The following is a 22,081-nucleotide window of genomic DNA, read 5'->3' on the forward strand; positions in this document are numbered from 1 at the left end:
CCAGTTCAGCAACATAATGATAATTATTTTCACCTGTTTCTGAAATTTTCCACTTAGAACTGTTAATACTAGGTGCATTCATTTTGTCCATAAAGGAACCTCCCTTGGTTATAAAGTAGAATGATACAATGAATTATCAACAGATAAAAAGCAGATGTACTGGTCAAAGTCTCATGGACAGTTTTGTGAAAAAGGTCAAAACTAGGCAAAAGGAAAAGCTCAAAAATAAAGAAAATGTTTCCAAAGGAAGAATGCTTGCTTTTTGCTAATATTGATAATTTTCTCTGAAAACAGCTTTTGACAGAAGATGGACTGTAGATTAGAAATTAGTCCATTTAAGAGATTATTAAAAATTAACATCTCATTATTTTTTATTTGACTAAGAAAAATTAAAGAGTTGTCTCCTAAGATCTGCAATTCAGAAAAGACCCCTTTTTACACTCTAGAATAGATTCCTGATCTGAGTGGCTTTTTTCATGAGGCATGATGAAGTTCAATAACATCATCCAGTTTGAGAAGTTTTTTGCAGGCAAGTCCAGCAAGTAGGGCATGGAGATAACAAATAAATCTCCCTGTGATATTGGGCCAGATAGCATTGGCCAGAGTTAACCCAAAAGATATTCTGAAACTTTCCTCAGATGAAACATTTTTAACTATCTCTTCCATTACGTTCAGTGTGGTGGAAATTCTAGTCAGGAGATTTGTCTGGTTCACTTGTACTCACTACAGAAAAAGTGAAAAAATATCCCCTGGTTTTATGTTTCTTAATTGTGAAACATAACACCAAAACTAGAATTAGATTATACAAGTCATGCCAGCCCTAGTTTGGGCAGTGTAGTATAGTGCCTTGTGTCACTATGACTTCTGTATCCTAATGAAAGCAGATCAAACAATTCTAGGCAAATCGCAAATGTGGATAAACCCACTGTTTTCTGTTTAGGCCAATGGTTAAGAACCAAACTAGAAAGTCAGCCTTATAAAAGTAAGGTTATTATGCTTTAATAAATACTGATATTTGATAATTATTTTTATCTCAATAATTATATTCCTTGATGTTATCATTTGGAAAATAATTTGGTTTTGTGTTGACGCATAAATATTCTGGCAGAATAGTATTATTATTTCAACAAGGAATTAATTATATGGGTAATTGTGGGAAGAGGAGGAATTAACTGACCAGATTTTTACTTCCCACTAAAGTACTTCGTTCAGACATAAATTTACCTGTATTGTTTGGTGCTGTTGGCCTGGAAGAAAGATTTGGCAGTGTTTGTTTGGACAGATGACTTGAAGTGATTAGCGACCTGACATCAGATGCTGGCAGCAGGATACTAAAAGAACATGCTAATGTCCTCCATTTTGACATGCTGGCTCGATTTTGTAATGAGTTGGCACTATTTATGATTCCATTTTTATCTTTTAAATGCCATAACAGATGGTAGGTCCTATTGCCAACTCCATTGCCATCAATCTGCAGAAAGCATGAAATGTTGGTAGTCGTGAAATCAAACCATGCATCATGTCCTCCAAACTTTGCCTGGGAATTGTACCCTAAATTTCATCAGAGTGAGAATATTGTCTGCTCTCCACTCCTGAGGAAACTACAAGGCAGACATAAACCAGAAATAAACAAACCACCAAAATCTCCCAAAGTACAGCAGAAGGACATCTTGGATGTAGGCAATTTCATCACCTAGGAAATGAGCAATGAATGAAATTCATGGTAAATTTCAGTCTGATATATACATGCAGGAGCTTTGTTCCTGTCTGGTATTCTGGAGAAGGGTGGATGAATCTTGAGTTTCGTGAACTGAATTATCTAAGTCTTTCACTAAGTACTGTTTGCGACATCATCCAAATGTTTTTACAGCAATCAAAAGAATGAGAGAACATGCACTTCTGCTGCAGTCCTCCAGGCCTTCTGAGAGAAGGTTAAGGTCTTGACTGAAGGTGCTTTACCCTTTTTTCTCCTAACACAGTATGTATCATCATTATTCTAGTTCTGTATTTGATTTCAGATAGCTTACAAATAGCACAACCCTTTTACCATTGGCACAATAGCTTTAGGTCACTGTAGACAGATGTCTCTAGGTTCCCAGCTGGGAATACCATCCTCAGTAAACATATTTCTAACTGCTACATAGTTCCTGGTCTGCCTATGCTCATTCCCATCTGTTTCATGGCACAGTGCCAGTTTACAAGTGATCAAGCTCTAATCATCCAATGTTGGTGAAGGCAATGAGGAGTTTTAGATGGACAGTCTGTGTGACACAGTAAGCTGCTCCCTGACCGATGGAAAGTCACTCACACTCAAGTCACACAGGAATACACTACATGTTGATATATATGTAATTTTAAAAATATATCTTCAAGGTCTGTGGTCAAGAGACCAAGGGAAAACAGATAATCCACTAAATGTCAGCCAGTCCCCATTTCACTGGTAGAAGAGTATTAGGTGGAAAGCAGCCAGCTAGGCTGGCCCTCATACTGTCTGAAACAACTGTTCCACTCTCGTAGAGACAGATTTCTTTGCACAGCAGACTCTGCTCTGACTCAGGCAGAACATAATTGTATGAAAACCACCTTACAAAATGTTTTTGCACATACTGTGCAGCAGAATCACTGAAATTTATGTAGAAAGACAGGTAACTCATACATGCTATAAGCTGATGGGACGTGAAGGATCATGAGACATTTTCAGAGCAATTTTTAGTTTTATATACCCTCAAAAGCTTTTTTTTTACTAGCATGAAAATGTTCCATGCAATTCGTTTTAGAAGAAAATACATAATGATCTTGCCAATGAAATCTAAGATGAATTTTAAAGGGTAAAGGATTGGTTTTCTCCACAACTAGATTTAATAATAAATTCCTGCAGACCATGCTGTCACTCGTATGGCAAAAGCCCATACCCAGCTGGTAGGCTTCTGTCATGGTTTAACTGCAGCCGGCAGCTAAGGACCAGGCAGCTGCTCGCTCCCTCGCCACCTGGTAGGACTGGGGATAGAATTGGAAAGGTAAAAGTGAAAATACTCATGGGTTGCGATACAGACAGTTTAATAGACAAAGCGAAAGCTGTGCACACAAGCAAAGCAAACCAAAGAATTCATTCACTGCCTCCTGTGAGCAGGCAGGTGTGCAGCCATCCTCAGGAAAGCTGAGTTCCACCATGCACAACAGTGACCTCGGGAGACAAATGGCCCCACTCCGAATGTCTCCGCCTCCCTCCTCCTTCTTCCTCAGCTCTAGACACTGAGCATGACACCAGAAGGTGTGGGATCTCCCTTGTGTCAGCTGGGGTCAGCTGTCCTGGTTGTGCCCCCTCCCAACTCCATATGCACTCCCAGCCCAGTCACTGGTGGTGCAGTGTGAGAGGCAAGAAAAAGCTTTGATGCTGTGTAAGCACTACTCAGCAGTAACAAAACCAAAGCATCCTTACGTTATCAACACTATTTACATCGCAAATCAAAACCAGAGCCCCATACAAGTGACTATGAAGAAGATTATCCCTACCCCAGTCAACAACAACAGAGCTTCCAACAGATTTTCTCTACAGCCTTGAGCCACTTTCTCTTAGTTTTGAAAAGAAAACTATCCGTAGTGAATAATCAAATCTTTAGTGTATATAAGGAAACTTCACTACTTGAGAGAGAGCTACAAGATACTATGTGGCTATTGATAGAAATTCCCAGCATGGAAGAAAAACTGTGCAGGTATGACCATTGGTAAGTTTATGCTATGGATATCTGGTTTTTAACATTACCCTATACAATTTATATACTTGTTTCTAATATCTTAGTATTTCAGTGAAGCTTTGCTTGACTTTTGTAAAGAAATATAAATCAGTTCCTCTGAATATATGGAAATTTAAAGATACAGTTAGTGCCTAAACAAACCCATGAAGTGAGATAACGCTGAATCTTTCTCCAGTTTGGTATTTCATAGTTTTGGGGGCATTGAGTAGAAAAAATTTGTGACAGCGAACAGAAAAAAACTCAAATCAAACTAAACCAGGCAGGTCATGTACTTCATATACCTCCCTCTGTAAACTGTAGGTGCTACTGCCAGTAACCAAGAGAAGATAAATTTTAAGGATGTATAAAATATGTATGCCAGAAGCATACGTACACGAAGCCTCCCAGGCAGTCTTTCCTTTTAGATCTGCTCCACCTGTATCTCAGCTAGAAGTCTAGATCAGCTCCATTATGCTTTTTGATCTTCAAGGCCTTTCCTCCGGCATCAGCTCAATCCCTTCCAGTGCATTGTAACTCCTGTCACATAGCTGGCTGTCTTCTTTTGTGTTTTTAAGTTTTACAGACTCTCCATTCAGTTTGTGCTCTGCTCCACCCAGCTCTTCTGCTTTTGCAGTATCAACATAGGCAAGTCCTGTAGTAAAGGTCTGCATTGTCATTTCATTTCAGTACATGGTGAATCAAGAACAGATGCTGAAGACTGCCTTGCCTCTCTTTGCCAGATTCATCATCAGCAATGGAATGAGGACTAAGCACGGGACATTCAAGATCGCCTTGGAGGCAGCTGACAAAGCTTTGCCAATTTTATCTAGGAACATGGGGTTAAGATTAATGGAAGGAGCTATGGCAGTTCTTACTCCTGAAGTACTGCAGCTTTCAGACCCAGATACTGCGAAAGAAAACCTTACTTTCCTCTTGGCTCAGCTCCCCCAGTACGGTCATCTCTATTATCACGGGGCTGTGCTACTGGAGTACAATTTCACACAGCAAGATGTGGACAACAGGGATGTTGCTTACAAGCACGGAGGTGGGAATTCCCAGATTGACAGATTCACATTTATTGCCACAGACAGGACTAACCAAGGCTTCATCGTGAATGGGAGGGTGCAGAGCGAGCCAGTGCCATTCATCTTTCAGGCAAGTGTGACCAGAGGCCTACTTAAGAGAGATAAATGCATGATAAGATCAAAAATGTAGCAGTTTTGATGATAGCTGGTTCTTGCTGCAGTCTCTGATTTAACTGTGCAGCTAAAATGTTTGCTTTTGTGTTCCATGAATAATTAACTTGACGAATTAACTACTTTCCAAAATGCATAAAGATAAGCAAGTAAATATATACTTAATACTTGCATGCTAAAAATTTTACATAGGAATCTCAACTATGGGAAGGATAGAACTTTCTCCTCTACTTTCCCACATGGTGCCTGACCCTGTGATTTGCACACATGGGGATGTGAGTGTGACTGCTGATCTTCATGTCACAGGAATCTTGAATTATAGCCACTTTGCTTCCCCACCTAGACATCCTGTCTTCTCTCTGAGAGTTTTTGTAAAATACCTGCTCCGATTCTTCTTTCTTTGCTAGAATCTTTTTGTTCACTTCCCATTTCCCCTGTTTTCAAGTCCTTCATACTTTGTCATAGGCTTAGAGATATTTGCTGTCATATTTTTGTATGTATCTATGTGTCGTGTTTCAGTACACAAAGTATGTCTGGTTGCATTGTGTATCAAAATTTTGTGTTTTAAAACTGTGATACTAATGAAGAGGCTGTTATGACAAAGTTCCAAGTTATATGATGAGTGGGGAATAATATTTCAGCAGAGGGTGAGATACGGGAACAGCAACAACCATTTTGGAATGCTACAAGATTCATCAGAATTTGTTAAAGATAGCATTATTATTATAAAACAGAGGTGACAAACCTTTGCTGCAGTTATCTTTTGCTGTGAAGAAAATTACATTAAAAATGAGGACTAAGGGGAATATGGGACATCAGGGCAGAGGTACATAGAATTTCTGTTACACTCCCCAGAGTGTACTGTACCCTGCTGCATGTGACAAGCAATGTGCAATCTGGGCCTGGAAACTTCCCATGTTTGCTTCCCCACCTAGACATCCTGTCTTCTCTCTGAGAGTTTTTGTAAGATACCTGCTCTGATTCTTCTTTCTTTGCTAGAATCTTTTTGTTCACTTCCCATTCCCCCTGTTTACAACTGAACTGGAACTCAGGGGTCTGCAGTGGACTGTGAGCCAAAGTGGCTGTGGCCACCCTGACCTGGCAACTGCTCTTCTAGTGAAAGTAGGAAGAGGATATCCTAATGTTGTTAAATGAATATCTAACTTTGATTTAGGTGGATCATTTGGACAAAATAGCACCAAAAATTATTCATCTCCATTGCTTTTCTGATGTGGAACTGCTGAAGAATGGCAATTATGGGATCTATATTACTGCCAGGTCCCTGAGGGCATCTGACCCCAATACAGAAGATGACAAAATAATTTTTAAGATTTTGCGAGGTCCTCATTATGGCTGCCTGGAAAATATAACAACAGGTGATTTCTTTTATAATCTCTATTTTGGGCCATACCAGACCAAAATTTCAATTCCTACCCTGTTAATGTTTGCTTGATAGAGAGAATCAAAATTTCATAGCAAACTTTGGGCAAAGTTTAACTATAGTAACAAAACTTTTACAATGAAACCTGAGTCTTAGGCTTGTTATGAATCCTCAAAGAGTTTGAGATAATTTTTAATAGCTTCTGTTGAGAACTTTTTTTATTTCCATCACAAAATAAAGTATTAATATTGAATTTAGCCTTTTGATAAACAGGTTACACATGAAGAAACTGGAAGGAGCTTATAAAGAACAGATGTTACTGTTTGACTATAAACCCACATTTCTCTAAGCTCAGATTCTCAACAAAATGAAAAGTTGAAAAGAGTCTATAAGAACTATGTGATTCTTATTTGTAGGCTTTTGGATCACCTGCATATTACTTGTCTTTCCTAGGTGAATTCATCAAGGAAGGATTTAGCCAAAAGGATTTAAACAGCAAAATCATACTTTATGTCATCAACCAATCACAAGAAGTGAATTCAGACAACTTGGAGTTTCTAGTGACAGATGCCAGTGGAAACTCTGCAGCACCCCAAAGGTAGCTCCACTCCTTGGTGATATGAGCTCTGCTGCACCGTGCTCACCATCCCCTGGGGCAAATGAACTTGTGCTGGGCTTGAAGCCATGCAGACATGGACATAGCTACAACTCAACCTGCCATTGCTTTTGTTAGACTAGAGAGGGTTTCTTCCCCTCAAGAAGGTGAAATACAAGGAGTGAGTTCCAGGTCAGACTGTGTCAGAGCTCTCAAGGGCCTTCAGGGCCTCACCACGAAACATAATACATTTAGAGGAAGTTGGGCATTTGGAGATCTGAGATGCTGCGTGCCAAAGGATGGGACTACTGCTTCATGAACATGGTCCTCCAGCTGCAGGTCACTCTTGCCCTTAGCTGATGGCAGTGTGTTTGTCACAAACTTGAGATTACAATGGAGGGGATGCTCTCACATAACAAAGCTTTGAGCACCATATTTCTGTAAAAGAGCACTGAAAGAAGGTGGAGAGCACACAGCATCTTCTTTGTTATCCACTGTACACTGTATTAGGCACATTATTCACTATCTCCTTGTGACATAAAATAAGAAAAATTAGAATGTCATTCAAACTGTGCTTTGATGCTAAAAGCTAGAAGTTGAGTAGCTCTTCAGCAGATGTAATGCTTCTCTTTATTTCTGAAAATAGGGCTAAATGTTCAACCAACTTATTTAATCAGAGGAAATCAAGGAAAAAACCCCAAACCCATGTGTTTGTTCTGGCCTAAACTAGCTATTCACAAACCAGGACTCATGCTTAAGAAAGAAGAGCAGAGAGCTGTACCCAAGGGCAGAGCACTTCCCTGAATGCTGCAGAGGGGACAGGGACTGAACTGAGCTGGAGGCAGCATTTAGGCAGTTATGTGCTGTGCCAAAAGATGTCCCTGTACACAAGCACTTCTGAGTTTGGACAGCCCAGCTGCTCTGTGCCGGCTTGCAGATGAACCAATATTAAAGCCACCATTTATTTGATGCCACTTCTCATGGGAAAGGACAACTCTTTGTAAATGAATGGCAATGCACAGCATGGCTTTAGGAAAAGAGCAAAGAAAAAGCTCTTTTTTGCAGAAAATAGGCATTGTAGTGAAGTTACACGCTAGCAGACCAAAGGGAGTTTTTTAATGAAAAAATAGTATGTTAATATTGGATTTAAAATTTTGTGAGATATTTTCTCAATTTAAAGTATTTATCACTTAATGTTCACTAGTTCGAAATACCTGATTTATTGTTCATGTCTCAGCTTTTATTTGAATGGTGCTGGACTACATCTGGTACATCTATCTTCTTTAGCAAAAATAAAGCAAATTGGTTCCTAAATGGGTTTTTCACAAAATTAGCATCAGAGGATAGAGGAGAACAGGAGGAAACTTCCACTGGTGATAGAGCTGGTCAGCTGTGAAAGGCCTAGAAGTTTGGTTTAAAGTTCAAATTGTAAATAGCTCAGCTTATTTTCTTTCTTTGCACTCTCATTCATCCTCTCTGACTCTCACACTTTTATCTCTGTAATTTTTATTACGGCTTTAAAAGAGGAAAGATCTTTATTGACTGTTTCGTGCAGTGTGCAATCATCTGAGGTTCAGACTCTGCCCCCGTCCTCCACAAACAATTCAATGCATAAGACACCTGGAATCATATAGGGGAAAAGTATGCAGAGTACTAAAGTAAGGGGAGAAGAGAAGGCCCTTGCACAGAGGCAGAAAAGTCCTAGAGCATACTCTGTGTGCTACAGAAGGAGAGTTAGAGGATAGATGAAAATAGATGGGTGGATGTTGGGCAATTGAAGAGGCGGGGTCTCCATGGTTTCCATCAATGAAGCCAATTTTATTGAATACACTGCTGGTTTATATACTTTTCAAGGATGAGCTAAAAATAACTACTTGCTTAAGCAATAACAACCATAACAACCGTATTTATGTTTCTTAGTAACATTGCTTAACAATGGGCTAGCACAGGCCTGTACTGTCTTGCATACCAAGCACACCCTTATCTCTTCCTCCTTCAGGGTCCTGCCTCGACTTGCCAGGTCTCGTGACCCACTAAATTCAGCACATCTACTTCTGTAATGAGTTCAGCAGTGTTTTGAGTCCTGCTTTCTAGCTGTATTCACACAGGTGGAAAGGAGGAAACTGCTGATAAAAGGCTGGGGAGTGAGAGTATAATAAAACTGCAAGGCTAAAGGGAACCAGGATAAACAGTGATAACTTGCCTTGGCCTATTGTTTTTATGGACAAACTGCTCTTCTCAAAGTCACTGCAGAATCCCTCTGGCTGTGAAACAAGGCTCAAGTGTGGTGTAGGGTAGATCAGCGCTGGTCTGGAAGATTTATTACCTGCCTCTTCCTAATCAGTTAAATCACACAAATGTGTTGATTTGGAGACAAAGAGTCAGTATGTGTATTGGGTAAACCAGCAGTCGGGAGAGAAGGCTCCTCACACAGCCTCTGAGCAGCAGGGGCTGGGGGTGGCTGGCCAGGTGGCCTAGCTCTACACTCACATTCCTTCTCTCCCACAGGCTGGAGCTACGGTGGTCTCGAATTGAAATGCTACAGACTGAATACGAGGTGTGTGAAAACAAGGGAGTGGTGTCTCTGAAAATCACCAGGACAGGACATGTGGGGGAGTCTGCCTTCATAACCGTGAAGGTAAAGCCAAAAGCCAGCAACCTAAATTAAAAATAAAAAGCTCAGCCTGTTGTTTTATTCCTCAGATGTAAAGCTAATTCAGTAATCATCAAAGAGGCCAAGTGATTCAATCCATACTTACTGGGACCTTGTCCTTGCTACTGCAGATGGCTGAAACATTTCTGACAATATTTCTTGAGTTTTAAGTAGAAATGCTAATTATCCAAACCTGGAATGTTTTGGAGCAGCATTTCAGTTTTGATGAAAAAACAGAGCAAGCAGTTTCCTCCAGCACTGTGCTCAGAAGCTGGGTTTCCAGATCTGCCAATTCAAAATCCAGACTTTGGGCAATCTGAGGCCTTGGAGCTTTTGTTTTGCCTCCTCAGGCTGGAGGAGCCCAGGAGGTATAGGAGATTCAACTACAAAGCCATGGCAGCCTTCTCCATTTCTCTTCCTGCTGCCCACAGCCTAGGAAAATCCCCAATATCTTCAGTGACTGCCTCTGTCCTAATGTCAAAAAGACTAGACTGAAAACTGCAGACTATAATTTTGTAAAACAGGTTTTGTGCAACTTGCCCTCACAAATTTTATCTTTCCTAATAAAATGAAAATTCCAGTATTTTATCAGCTCCGCTTGCTAGAGAAACACCATTTTCTCCCTCTCACAGTTTTCCAGGATTATAGCCTTAATTAGAAACACAATTTTGATTTTTCTTCTACTGAAGTTAGTGGGAATTTTGCTGATGATCCCATCAGGGGCCATCCTGTCCTGTGCTGCACAGACTCCAGTGATTCTACTCTAGCAGTCATTTGGAGAAACAGGCCAGTGAAATTGATTCCACATCAAGAGCTGGAACACATACACTGTGTGGAAACTGGTGTCCTCTGGTACCTCCTGTGAAAATTCAGGGAGTTGCTGGAATCCCTGTATTTACACATGCAGAGTTCACATCTATCCTAGTGAGTCTTTGGGGATGACAGAAGGCTGTGTGCAAAAAAACTTCTTTCAAGATACCACAAAGGGCCGAATAGGAAAACAGGGCCAGGCTGTTGCTGTGCTTCTGAGACGACAGGATGTGCTTGTCCAGGAGCCAGGTATGGCAGGGTATCCAGGCATGGTGAGTAGCAGTGTTACCTGGTGTCATCAAATCTGAGCAATCTGAGAGGGGAATGAGCAAAATTATAAGATAGGGAAGGTTTTTTTATGATGAGGGTTTTTTTAAGCCATGAGCAAGGACAGAATGACTCTTGCCCATAAGAAGGTTTATTCTTCAGGTCTTTATCTTTTTTTCCAGCTTGAGTATATGTATGGGTTGGCCTGTCTATTTGAGATGTGCAAAATACATTCAGCATGTAGCAGAATGCAGTGGTTTGGTGAAACGGGTCACAGCATGGATTTACTGTTTGATTTCTTCTCAGGTCAATGAAATATCTGCTAGGCTGGGAAAGGACTTCACGGTGACTCCCTCCAAGCTTGTTCAGTTTGATCCAGGTATGAAATAGTGCACTGAACAACTCTAAAATTAATTACCTGATTTTGGAAGAGTAAACTCGTTCTTTAGAGAGTGCAATCTATTACATCTATTACATATTACAATCTATTGCAGCTAGAGGACCTGAAGGGTATTTAAGACTTGGGCCCAGTTTTTGGAAGTACTGTGGGCTTCTTTAGTGAATTGGTATCTCTATTACTTAGCATGAGATTGTCTACAGTCTTTTACATCAGTTAAAATAGCAAAAATGCTGAAATGATATCTCCTAATCTCCCAACAACTAGGCTGGATAGGACTTACCCTGAGCTGAGTTGTGGGATGCTTTAAGGACTTCAGTCATTATAGGTAAAGCTCAGGACACAGATCAAATTTAGATTAAACTGAGAAGAACTCAGGTTATTCAAGATGGCCAAGGCCCTTTTTCATTCACATACAAGCCTGAAGTAACCCAGTAAAAACAAGGAAACAAGAAAACGCAATAGTAAAAAATGCCTAAAAGGTTGCACTTCAATCCAACACATTTTTTGGATGCATTTGCAGGTACTTTAAATAACTGTTCCATCTTCAAAATTAAGCTTTTCAGATAAAAAAGCTATGATACATTTTCTCTTGAAAATCACAGTGGAAGTCCTAAATCTATGTATTGCACTGCAGTTTTGCACATCTACAGCAGCTGTTTGTTACAATGTGCACTTCAACTGAATCATCATTGCTCAGGAACAAATTCAAACTTAATGTTATTTGGAAGAACAGCAGGAGTCCTTCCAGTCAGCAGGAGCACAATAGCATACACAATCTACTCCATTCTAGCTGCAGACATGTTAATTAATCTATTTCTTTGACACCCTGATTGATTGAAATAGCACTTAAAGAGTAATTAAAATGTTTATTTCTGTTAGGGGTGTCAACCAAGATGTGGAATATAGCAATTACCTATGACGGATTAGAGGAAGATGATGAAGTCTTTGAAGTAGTTCTGAACTCCCCTGTGAATGCTGTTCTTGGCAGACGGACAAAAGCTGTAGTGAAAATTTTGGACTTAAAAGGAGGTATTCTGTTTTGATCTTTGTAACTAAGGAGGTGGGGCAATCTTGGCTGAGTAGCTACCCATTTTCAACCACAGGTTGTTCCTAACACTCACCATTAGATCAAAATGCCTAATTTCTTTTCAGAGAAAACAGGCTCAACAGTTGCAGGCCCTTTATTCTCTCACAAAATCATATGCATCCTCTTAGGAAACACAGCGTGGAAAAAGAAACGAGTACCAAATGAGAAAAGAGCCAGGAAAGAAACCACTTTTCATAACAACATGAGTTCAGTTCTCATTTATTAAAGTGGGAAAAAATTGTTTTAGATCCATTAGAGTATTTTTCCAGTTATTATTTAGTTGTTACAAACCCGCTAAAAGAGATTTTCTTTCCTCTCAAAAAGGAAATGTAACAAATTAACCCATCTCTTAGCAATATATTTTTCAATGCTTAAAAGCTACAGTCCACAACTTCACAGTAAACAGTTTAGTCTTTGAAGGCTGCATTATCATTGTGGTTTTCAGTGATCAGTTGTAGCATGCCTAAAATCAGAGCAAAAAGGAGGCAGCTGTAGAAACAGAAACATAGGAAAACTGTAGAAAAAGAGAAATAGAAAAGCATCCACATACTCTGACCTCTAAAGATGTTTTTTTCTTCTGGTGTTTAGTGAAACAATATTTAAAATATCCACATTGCAATGAATTAGGCTTCATGTTACAAAAAGCCCCTTTAAAATTTCAGATTTGTTTTCTCCTAAACATTCCTAGTGTAAACCAGGACTTAATTGATGCAACGAGTTCCTTGATTGAGATAATGAGACTTCACTGAAACAACAGTGTCCTGGATTTCCAAGAAGCAGCTTCTCTGGGCACGATGGAAGTATCATCAATGGTAGTTAGAGATACCTGTGTATTCATGGCCAAAACCCCCAGCACTTCAAAACCCGGTATAAGCATGAAAACAGTATTTTCAGCAAATGCTTGGTTGAAATTCTGACCTGTGGGTAGACAGATGCATCACATATAAAATCTTACTTATACAGGTCATAGTTGGAGTTATAGATAACTCCAGAAATGCAAGTGACTGAACAAACAGCAAATCAACTACTTCAAGTGAAAGAATCATCCAACTTTTAAGGACAAGCTGTCGCCCATGACGTGTGCCCATGTCAACATGAGCAGTTATCTGCTTATGCAGTTAGAACTGACCATCTGCCATATTTTATGCTTTCAGGTCAGTGCAGCTATTCCCGTTCTTCTGGCCAAAACAAGCATGACTTCTGGGGGAGAGGCATGCAGTTTCCAGTTTCCTTGGGCTCCTCATCACCTTCCAGGCCTGGCAATGTTTCCTTGGAAGGGATCCCACTGCCTCCTTCCAAAGGGATGAGAGAGCATGGAGGGGACCTGCAGCAGGAGCACGTCTTGGTGAATCGGTCAAGGACCAGGATGAGAGTAACTGGAAATGGCAGAATAGTAAGACACTTCTGTGGTTCAGTGATGGACTGATTTGTGAATTTATTGTGATATCTTCCTGTAACTGTCATTTTTGTAGCAATTCTATCTGACCACACAATAATTATAAACTACATGAGTTTGCTCTGAGTCATATCTGGGGGCTATTGAAAAAAACTGTAAGTAAAAAGCCCAAACCAAACCAGCTTGATTTTGAGGATCCATGTATGCAAGAGAGGAATAAAATCAAGACTTGGGGGAGGAAACAGGAATGAAGCAACTTCAGCCATTATGAAACTTCTAATCTTATAAAAACTATGTGTAAGTTAGAATTTGGTGGAGCCAGGCAAATGTATAGAAGCTGTGCATCTGGTATCGAAGTTATAAAGCTGAAAATACTTAAACAGGAATAATTATTTAAACTTGGCCACTGATTCTCCTGCTTAAGCTACATTGATTTAGCTAGGTATTTAGTAACTTTCTGCTATTGATAACTTAAAAACTACTGTAATCTGTTTTTATGAACACTGAACATTACACTTGTAATTTGTACTGTTTAATGGGTCATTTCAGAAATTATATGTTTCTATGCTAAGATATAACTAAACCTAAGACATGCTCTGCATGATGTATAACCTAGTAGTAAATGTTACATAAAGTCTTGTTTCTATAATACATGAATATACCCATCTCATTTTGCTGTTCTACATTTTTCAGGTTCATCCTTCATCTGTATTTAGAAATGAAACAGATGTGGTTTTCAAAGTAAGAGCCTTATCGGTATTGGCCAGACAGTTCCATGATTTCATTCTGACTGTTATTTCCAGGCTTTATAGCTCTTAATAATTTGTTTTGTCCAATACTTTATTTTTCTATGTATCTTTTTTTTCTTTGGCGTAATTTCTCTTGACTTGCAATAATTTGTATAATAGTCAATTTTTATTATTTGTTTATTTAGTTTACTTAAGAGCTGCTTGTATGTACTAACCCTCTCTTTTCCTCTCGTGTTCTTGTGTGTGTGATGCTGTAAAATGAAGTATCATGGGATTGTATCACTCAAAACAGAGGATGACACTTCCTCAGCTGAAACCAACAAGACACAACCACAGACAAAGGTCATCTCCTCTAGGAAAACAGAAGTCCCACAGGCTGATAAGGCAGAACTTGCAGCTGACTCAAGATCAAGACATAAGGTATAAAACCTTTTTTAGCATGGGCATTTTCACCATCTGTTTTCAGTCATGCTGTTTTCCAAAATGATTTAACACCTAGAAGAGTTTTCATGGCATAAAATTCTAATGTAAGACCTAATTGGTCTGTTTAATTTCACTTGTTTTGTGTAATTATTTTCCTTCAAATGTTCAAATGACATTTTCTCTTTCCAGGACTTTCACTCTTTTCAAAAGGCTTGTACACCAGATTTAAAGGGTCTCTTGCATTACGAAGAAAGCACACAGAAGTTATTTCAGTGTGACGGGATAACATGGAAATTCTGGAATTCCCAAAGCAAGGTAAAAATGTAGCCATGCATAGCCATGTATCTACATCAGAGCATGGAGTCTATGGTTGGTGATACCCTGAAGCAGAGGACCTTCCTGTAACTGTTATTTACTTGAACAGGGAATAAATATTATCCAGATTCAGGTTTGCTTTCAGCAGAAACAAAAGTTTCCCAGGAATATAATGAGTATTTGACTACTGCAGTTGCCTTTCCTCTTGGTCATCCACAGGTGCTCCTGGAAAAAACACATGAGCAGTAGTGTCTTGGTGTTTCTGACGATGTGGGCATACACAGTCAGTGAATGAAATCTGTGGGAGAATAGGTGGAATTTAGTAAAATAAGCTTACTTAGGTATTCTGTAAACATACATTCCCCCCACCACTTAAGATGTCGTGCTGAATTTTGTTGCACTGCTTTCCCTGTACAGACTACAAGAGACAGAAAATGGTGTCCAAACTAAGGTAAAGTCTTTAGAGGATTTTTGGAACTGAATCCTACTGTCACTATTAAAGCTACTACATAAATTTCAGGATTCTCTGTCAGGCATTATTTATTTAAATCTTTTAAGCAATGCTGTAGCTTTATTTATAGACACCAAAGTTCATGCTTGGTTTAATTCTGGACACTAAGGTAAAGACAATCTGTGCACAGACACAGAAGAAGTCTGTTTTACCTCTTCCTCTTTCCTTTAGGAGGTAACTATGAAGAAATGTCCCTCTGGATGGACTTACCATGAGGGCACCTGCTACTTCCTGGTAGTGAATCACAAGGTCACCTGGAACACTGCTGCTCGGGCTTGCAGAGAACAGTAAGAGACCATCATGCATTTGCTGTGCAGTGCTGTTGCCCTGAGCTGAATGCTGCTCTTGAGGCCAAATTATTTGGATAAGCCCAGGTTTGGCTGTTCTGCACAGCTCCCCCCAAAATGGAACAGATCCTGGGATTCAAACACAGTGGACAGTAGAAATATTAGCCTCATAATGCTTCAGGTGGTGATGCTCTCTGAATCACAGCATGAATTCCCAAAGCTGTCCATCCGCAGTGAGAATACTTTCTTAATGGGAGAGTTAGTTTGGGAAAAGAGAAACTCAGAGTCAGTAGAGATTCAGAATTTCATCCTCTCTTACACACCACTTCCTTGGCACTGCCTCCTCTTGATATAGCAATGGTAAAATATCGCCAGCTCCCATGGTTTGGCGACACAGCTTTGACATATTTCTGTAACTACCTGAAAACTTTTACATTCATTTTAAGTGTGCATTTCTGACTTTTTAAGGATATTACAATAACAACAACAATAATAATAAAAACAGTTGTCTCAAAGTAGGAGATAAAAACCAAACCTGCCAGTCTTGCTTTGTGCACACTTTCTTTTAGATTTTGGCTGTAGGAATATTAGGTTAGCACTGGAGAAAATGTTAGCCATAGTAACCTGAAGCCTGTCTGAGGATAGACATGCTCTGTACCTTGTTCTGAATTGTGAGCACCAGGTTGAAAACCAGCCTGAAAAATAGGAAGGGGTTAAACAGACCTCTCCATTACCCCAGACCTCTCCATTACTGCAAACGAAAATTGAAGCAGGGAAGATTTGGAAATGATAGAAACAGAATATGTTCCATAAGCAGTGGAAGGACATGCTGAATCGTGAATCATGGCCAAGCATGCATAACAAGCATTGATTCATCCCACTCAGTTATGCTGGATTATGTTGTCTTGGTAACATGCAAAAAAAAGTCTTGATACTACTACCACCCAACTGATGGAAGATATTCTTCACTAAAATGTAAATGTTATGTGCGCTTGTGAGCTCACCCCAAATATTACATTGTTGCTTGGTTTACTTAAAATTTCAGCTCCTGAAATTGTTTAACTGTTAGTTATTATCTGCTTTTATTATGTTACTTGTTAGGAAACAAAGCTATAAATTGTTAATATTTTTATTTTTTTTTCTGAAGGCTTCAACAGTGAATTGATCTCTTGGAACCGTATGTCACTCTACCAAGAGGTGTTTCCTATTTTCTAAAAGATCTTTGTGAGCCATATTTTTTGTAGGTGGTAGCTTCTTGATGAAGGCTATAATATGCAATGTAGATATTAAACTGAATAAAGATAAATAAATGTAAACATCAGTAACTGAAGTACTGTTTAAAAAACTACACAATATCAAGGCGTATCAGTGAATCCACAAGGAAATGAATCCTTGGGCAGTGCTAATTCAGTTAATGTTATACTAGCATAGACTAAGGAAGATTTATCCTGGTAAATGGAGTACTCCTTACCTCCATCTGGAACTGATTTATAAAAGTACAGCTCTAGGAACACACTAAAATGTGGTACAAGAACATAACCTATTAAATTTTATTTTGTGCTTTTCCCCAGCTCCTCTAGCAATCATCACCACCACTAATTGCACTAGTTCAGTTATTAATACTGATTCTATTGACATTTAAATATTTCCAACAGGGAAATAAAACTACCATGGAGGTCAGTCCTCAATTTTCAATAGCTCAAACAAACTAGATATTAAATGAAAATATTATAATTGACTTTCAGTAAATCAGCCAACTTCCATGAAAAAAAGAGCAATTTTTTCTTCCTGCAGAAAATGGCATAATTTTAAGCTCCTATTTGTCTTGCTAGAATTTTTCTATTACGCAGAACAGGGAAAAGGGCCCATGCACTGTAAAAGTTGATTCAGTAAGAGTCTACAAGTAACCAGCCTTCTACCCTTTTTGATACAACCTTGCAGTCCTGAGATGACAGACTTAGGAACAGGCTATACAAAACGCATATAGAAGTAGGCAGGCTGAAAAGTGTCTGGAGAAGGGCCACAAGGATGATCCAAGGACTGTAAAACTTGCCATGTGAAGAAAGAAGTCATAGGAGAGCCCTTATCACCATATTTCAGTATTTAGAGGGTGACTCAGAAGAAGATGGAAACTCCCTTTTTACAAGGAGTCACACAGAAAAGATGAACAGCTACAGGAACAAGTTACTCCTGGGAAGATTCCAATTACACAAGGGAAATTTTTTTTCACTGTGCAATCAGCTGTTAAAAGACGCTCCCCAGGGATGCGGTAGATTCCCCAACACCAGACACTTTTAAGGTTTAGCTAGATAGAGTGCTGGCCCATCTTGTCTGGACTCTCCTTTTGCCAAGAAAGGTTGGAACCAGATGATCCTTGAAATTCCTTCTGACCTGATAGTCGGTGATTCTAGTCCATCAAAGTAATGCTATGAATTTGTTGTGGAAGCAGTTGTTGTCTGTACATAACTACATAAGCATGGACAGGCCTATTTGAGTTTTGTTGACATACATTGTACCTATCTGTTACATGTGGTATACAACCCTTTTCTTCAGCTTCCATGTGCAGCAGCAGAAGCAGACAAAAATGTGAGCCTGTCTTGATGCAAGTTTCTATATGTCAGTGTTAAACAGGGTATGGAGGGGACAGGGAAATCTCAGCGAATTGCTGCGAAAGTCTTGCACTATTTCTAACCCTTATCCAATTAAGTGGAGAGAAAGGTGGTTTAAGAACTTATTTCTCTAACTTTGTTTTCATGCATGAAGAGGCTCTTGGCAATGTGAAGAGAAGCATCTGGGGGATATTATGGCTGAGTGATCCCACAGCAGCCTGATTTAGAAGCAATTTTGATGATTTATGCCACAGCTCTTGTTTATCCAATAGGAACATGTCCTCCCCAAGGGTCAGTACAGCAGGACTCACTCATATATGAGATGGTTTCACTGCTGCCACTGAAGGGATGGAAGAACTGGGTAGATAGAACCCACAGTTGTGTCTTTTGCCTTATTAGTCATATTATACCTTTTTTGAAGTTGAACATTTAATTAAAGCTCAAATATGATTAGATTTCAGGTCCCTTATGCTAGTTGTGTAAGGCAGAACTTGTTTTTTTTTTTTTTTTTTGATGGTACTGTATTAGCTACATGTGGGCTCAGTCCTTGGGAATCACAGGCAGAACCACATCTAAAGTAATAGATTAGATCCTTCATGATGGCTCAGCGTTCCCTAGTGAAAAGCAGTACAGCAGCCCTCTTCTCCTAGTACTGGTTCTCTGAGTGACCGGTTTAACTCATATTATTGTGTGTGACTCCAGCAGGGGGATCCAGGTACCTAGAGTAATTCTAAAGGCCTTGTGTATGCTGTCTGACTTTCAACTGCCAGTCTGGATGTGCAGGGCTCCTGCAAGCTCTGTATCATGTCTGCCACTCTCATCTGAATGCTCTGAATGACACGAGGTGTTGTAAGCAACACTAGACACCTATTTCAAGGCGTCAGGATAACTCCCTAGGTAACCAAATGAAAGACTGAGAGAAGCACCCTGAGATTTCAGTTACCCTCCACTTCTTTCAATATCACGGATTTACTAGAGCAGTTCAAATAAAATGTTGCATGCTGTGGAGAACTTCATACCTAGTTAAGTGTGCTTTTGCCAATGTTAAATTTACTAAAATGGTACAAGACTCTTAAATGTACCAGACAATTTAATGTAGAATCAGTAAATTCTTTGTACTACTAAGTGTTTTCCATATAATATTTCAAGGTCAATAGTTACCCAAAATGTAATTTGTGCAACTGCTCTAAGATAAAGGAGACTCTTGACTCAAATCAAAAAATTATAAAGCATGCAGGAACAATTTTAAATGGATGGTTTAGCATAGAAAAAAAAATACGTGTGTGGGTTTGTTGTGGCTTCTTTTGGTTGGTGTTTGTTTATTTGTTTTTGGTTTTGTTTGGGTTCTTTCCCTAATAAGGCATTATAACCCCTTATCTTGACTAATTTACATTAGGAAGTGTTGGATGCACACAACTCCATAAATAACATTATCTTGTAATTTCCAGTGTCTGATGCTATGCCTCAAGGTTCAGTGAGTAACATTATGGAAGTGCTCTGCTCTTTCAGATGGTTCCCATTTCCCTACAGTACATAACTCCCCTAACCAGGTATAACAATTAGAACAATTGTTCTCTCTTCCCTAATGTGTTCCTCAAACTGAACTTATAAAGCACTCCTACAGAGAAAAGATTAGATTACATTATAATTATTGCAGTGCTTTCCTTTCACAGTGATGAAATCTTTACCCGGTACACGCATTGAAGTCTGAAACTGTTATTGCTCAGACCACGCCTGTATCTCATAAATGATAGAACAGTTACTGACACACATTGATGCTTTTTGGTTTCACATTTTCTAGGACAATCAGAAGTAAGATATGCTCACGTAAAATAAATTACTTAGTTCCTGGGTTTTGAGTGTCCTTAAACAGGAGCCAGATAAAACGCTCTATTTTTGTTCTTGCTCATCTGATACCACAGAAACTGCTGTGCAAACCTCTTCTCAGGTCCATTTGGTCAGTGCAAACACAGTCCCTGTGAGGCCTAAGAATGGAATCCTGCTACTGAAGTCATTAGCCCAGGAGGGCACCCTGAATTAGCTAAGCCTACTTTCCTGGACTCTACAGAAGATGGAGTACAAAACTTCCCAAGAGTGGTTATCAGCATAACAGCTTTGTTCCTAGCTCACCAGAGATTCTGTGCCTGGCAGATTGGCCCAGAAGGGTGGAAGCCTGTCACCCTTGGGACATACAGGCACGTCTCATTGTGATGAGAGGCACAGCTGAAGCCCTGCCTTCAGTGGTTGCAGTTTTGGGGGCCTCTACCACAGTGGGTGCACAATCCTGACCCTCACCAGACAGTTCTGAGGCTCTCCTGCCACACCTCTAGGTGAGGAGAGTGTACACAGGTGTCAGTGTGACCCTTTACAAGCTATTCTCTGGTGGCCTGGGAACTCACAGAGCCCCTGATGGGCCTGACGTTGCTGCGCGGTGTTTGCCCCAGGGCAGCTGTGAGTGCACGGGCGAGGGCTAACACCCAGCTCTCCTGCTGGCCTTGGCAGATCCACCATGCAGCATGGAGCAGAGGACAACTCCATCCCACACTGCTTTGGTCAGCCTGCAAGGATAACGGAGGAGGACTTTGCAGAAGAAGCACGTCCCCTCAGAAACACAATGAATTTATTTCATATCCTGACCCTGTGGGCCCAGAATAGGAATGGTCCAGATTTCGTGCAGTAGGCACTGTGCAGAATATTGGGGACTACTATGTTGAACTTCTCCTCATGTAAATTTTTCCTGCTTCCCTACCATATGGAATCCATGGGATCAGTACTCTTAGAAGACATACAGGGCAGTAAGAGGAATGGAGCTCCAGACATGGGTCTCAAACTAGGCAGCAGACTTAATGGTGGGCTTTCACTCTAACATCTGTTCATGGTCTCCATAGTGAGCTCAAGTCTGTCATGCCATTCTTCAGGCCTGGTTGCTGCCCCAGCTCTTAAAGAAGACAGTCATCACTTCATCTGGGACAATACTGATCTTCTGTCTCTGTTATCTGGCAAAAATAATGAATTTACCAAAATCCTTACAATACCTTTTACTTATTCTGATGTTAGAAAAGGTTTTTTGCTCTCTTAAAATGTTTTTATGAGCAGTGTTGTTTGCTCTGGCCTTATCAACTGTCACCCAGGATATTCTGGGAGGCTGAGGGAGCTGGCATCACTTTTAGACTGAGAAGCAGGCAGAAATATAGGACAAAATAAATGTCAGCACTAGAGGTTCAGCATCAGAGGGTGGCAACACCAGGTGTGATATGCAAAAAGGTGATACAGTATCAACACAGACTCAAGGATGGATAAATAAGAAAATGGAGCCAATGATGGCTGACAGTTCCCAGCAGATGTGAAGAATGGCATTTGTCTCTTAATGCCTAAAGATTTAGCCTGATCTCTAAATGGCTTAAGAGTAGCCTGCTGGTGCTTCTGTGTTTGGCAGTAGTTGGAAGACTTGTCAGTGGCAAGGCCACTGACAAGTGGCTAGAGTTTGCAAATCCTCCTTTGAAACTGGCCTACTATAAGTACCAATACAGAGCAGAGCTTATGCATTGACTTAATCTAGAAATAGTCTGCTTAATCTAAACCATAACTTCTCTCCAATCTGAACTAAGTGTGTAGTCACTGCAGACAGCCCTCTGAAGAACGCACTGCCTTTCAGACCCTTTTCAGAT

General features: G+C 39.9%; 1 protein-coding gene across 1 annotated transcript in view; it reads left to right on the forward strand.

Moving 5' to 3' along the window:
- The window catches only part of FREM1 (FRAS1 related extracellular matrix 1), a 68,289-nt gene that overhangs the window by 39,727 nt on the left and 6,481 nt on the right, over positions 1–22,081 (forward strand). The window contains exons 25-35 of the mRNA XM_063423055.1: positions 4,475–4,889; positions 6,105–6,306; positions 6,765–6,909; positions 9,415–9,544; positions 10,943–11,015; positions 11,916–12,065; positions 13,278–13,516; positions 14,213–14,260; positions 14,533–14,688; positions 14,881–15,006; positions 15,689–15,804. Coding sequence (XP_063279125.1) covers positions 4,475–4,889; positions 6,105–6,306; positions 6,765–6,909; positions 9,415–9,544; positions 10,943–11,015; positions 11,916–12,065; positions 13,278–13,516; positions 14,213–14,260; positions 14,533–14,688; positions 14,881–15,006; positions 15,689–15,804 — 1,800 coding nt within the window. The remainder of the gene's footprint in view (positions 1–4,474; positions 4,890–6,104; positions 6,307–6,764; positions 6,910–9,414; positions 9,545–10,942; positions 11,016–11,915; positions 12,066–13,277; positions 13,517–14,212; positions 14,261–14,532; positions 14,689–14,880; positions 15,007–15,688; positions 15,805–22,081) is intronic.

Source organism: Prinia subflava, chromosome Z (genome assembly GCF_021018805.1).
Source record: "Prinia subflava isolate CZ2003 ecotype Zambia chromosome Z, Cam_Psub_1.2, whole genome shotgun sequence".
NCBI lineage: Eukaryota > Metazoa > Chordata > Aves > Passeriformes > Cisticolidae > Prinia > Prinia subflava.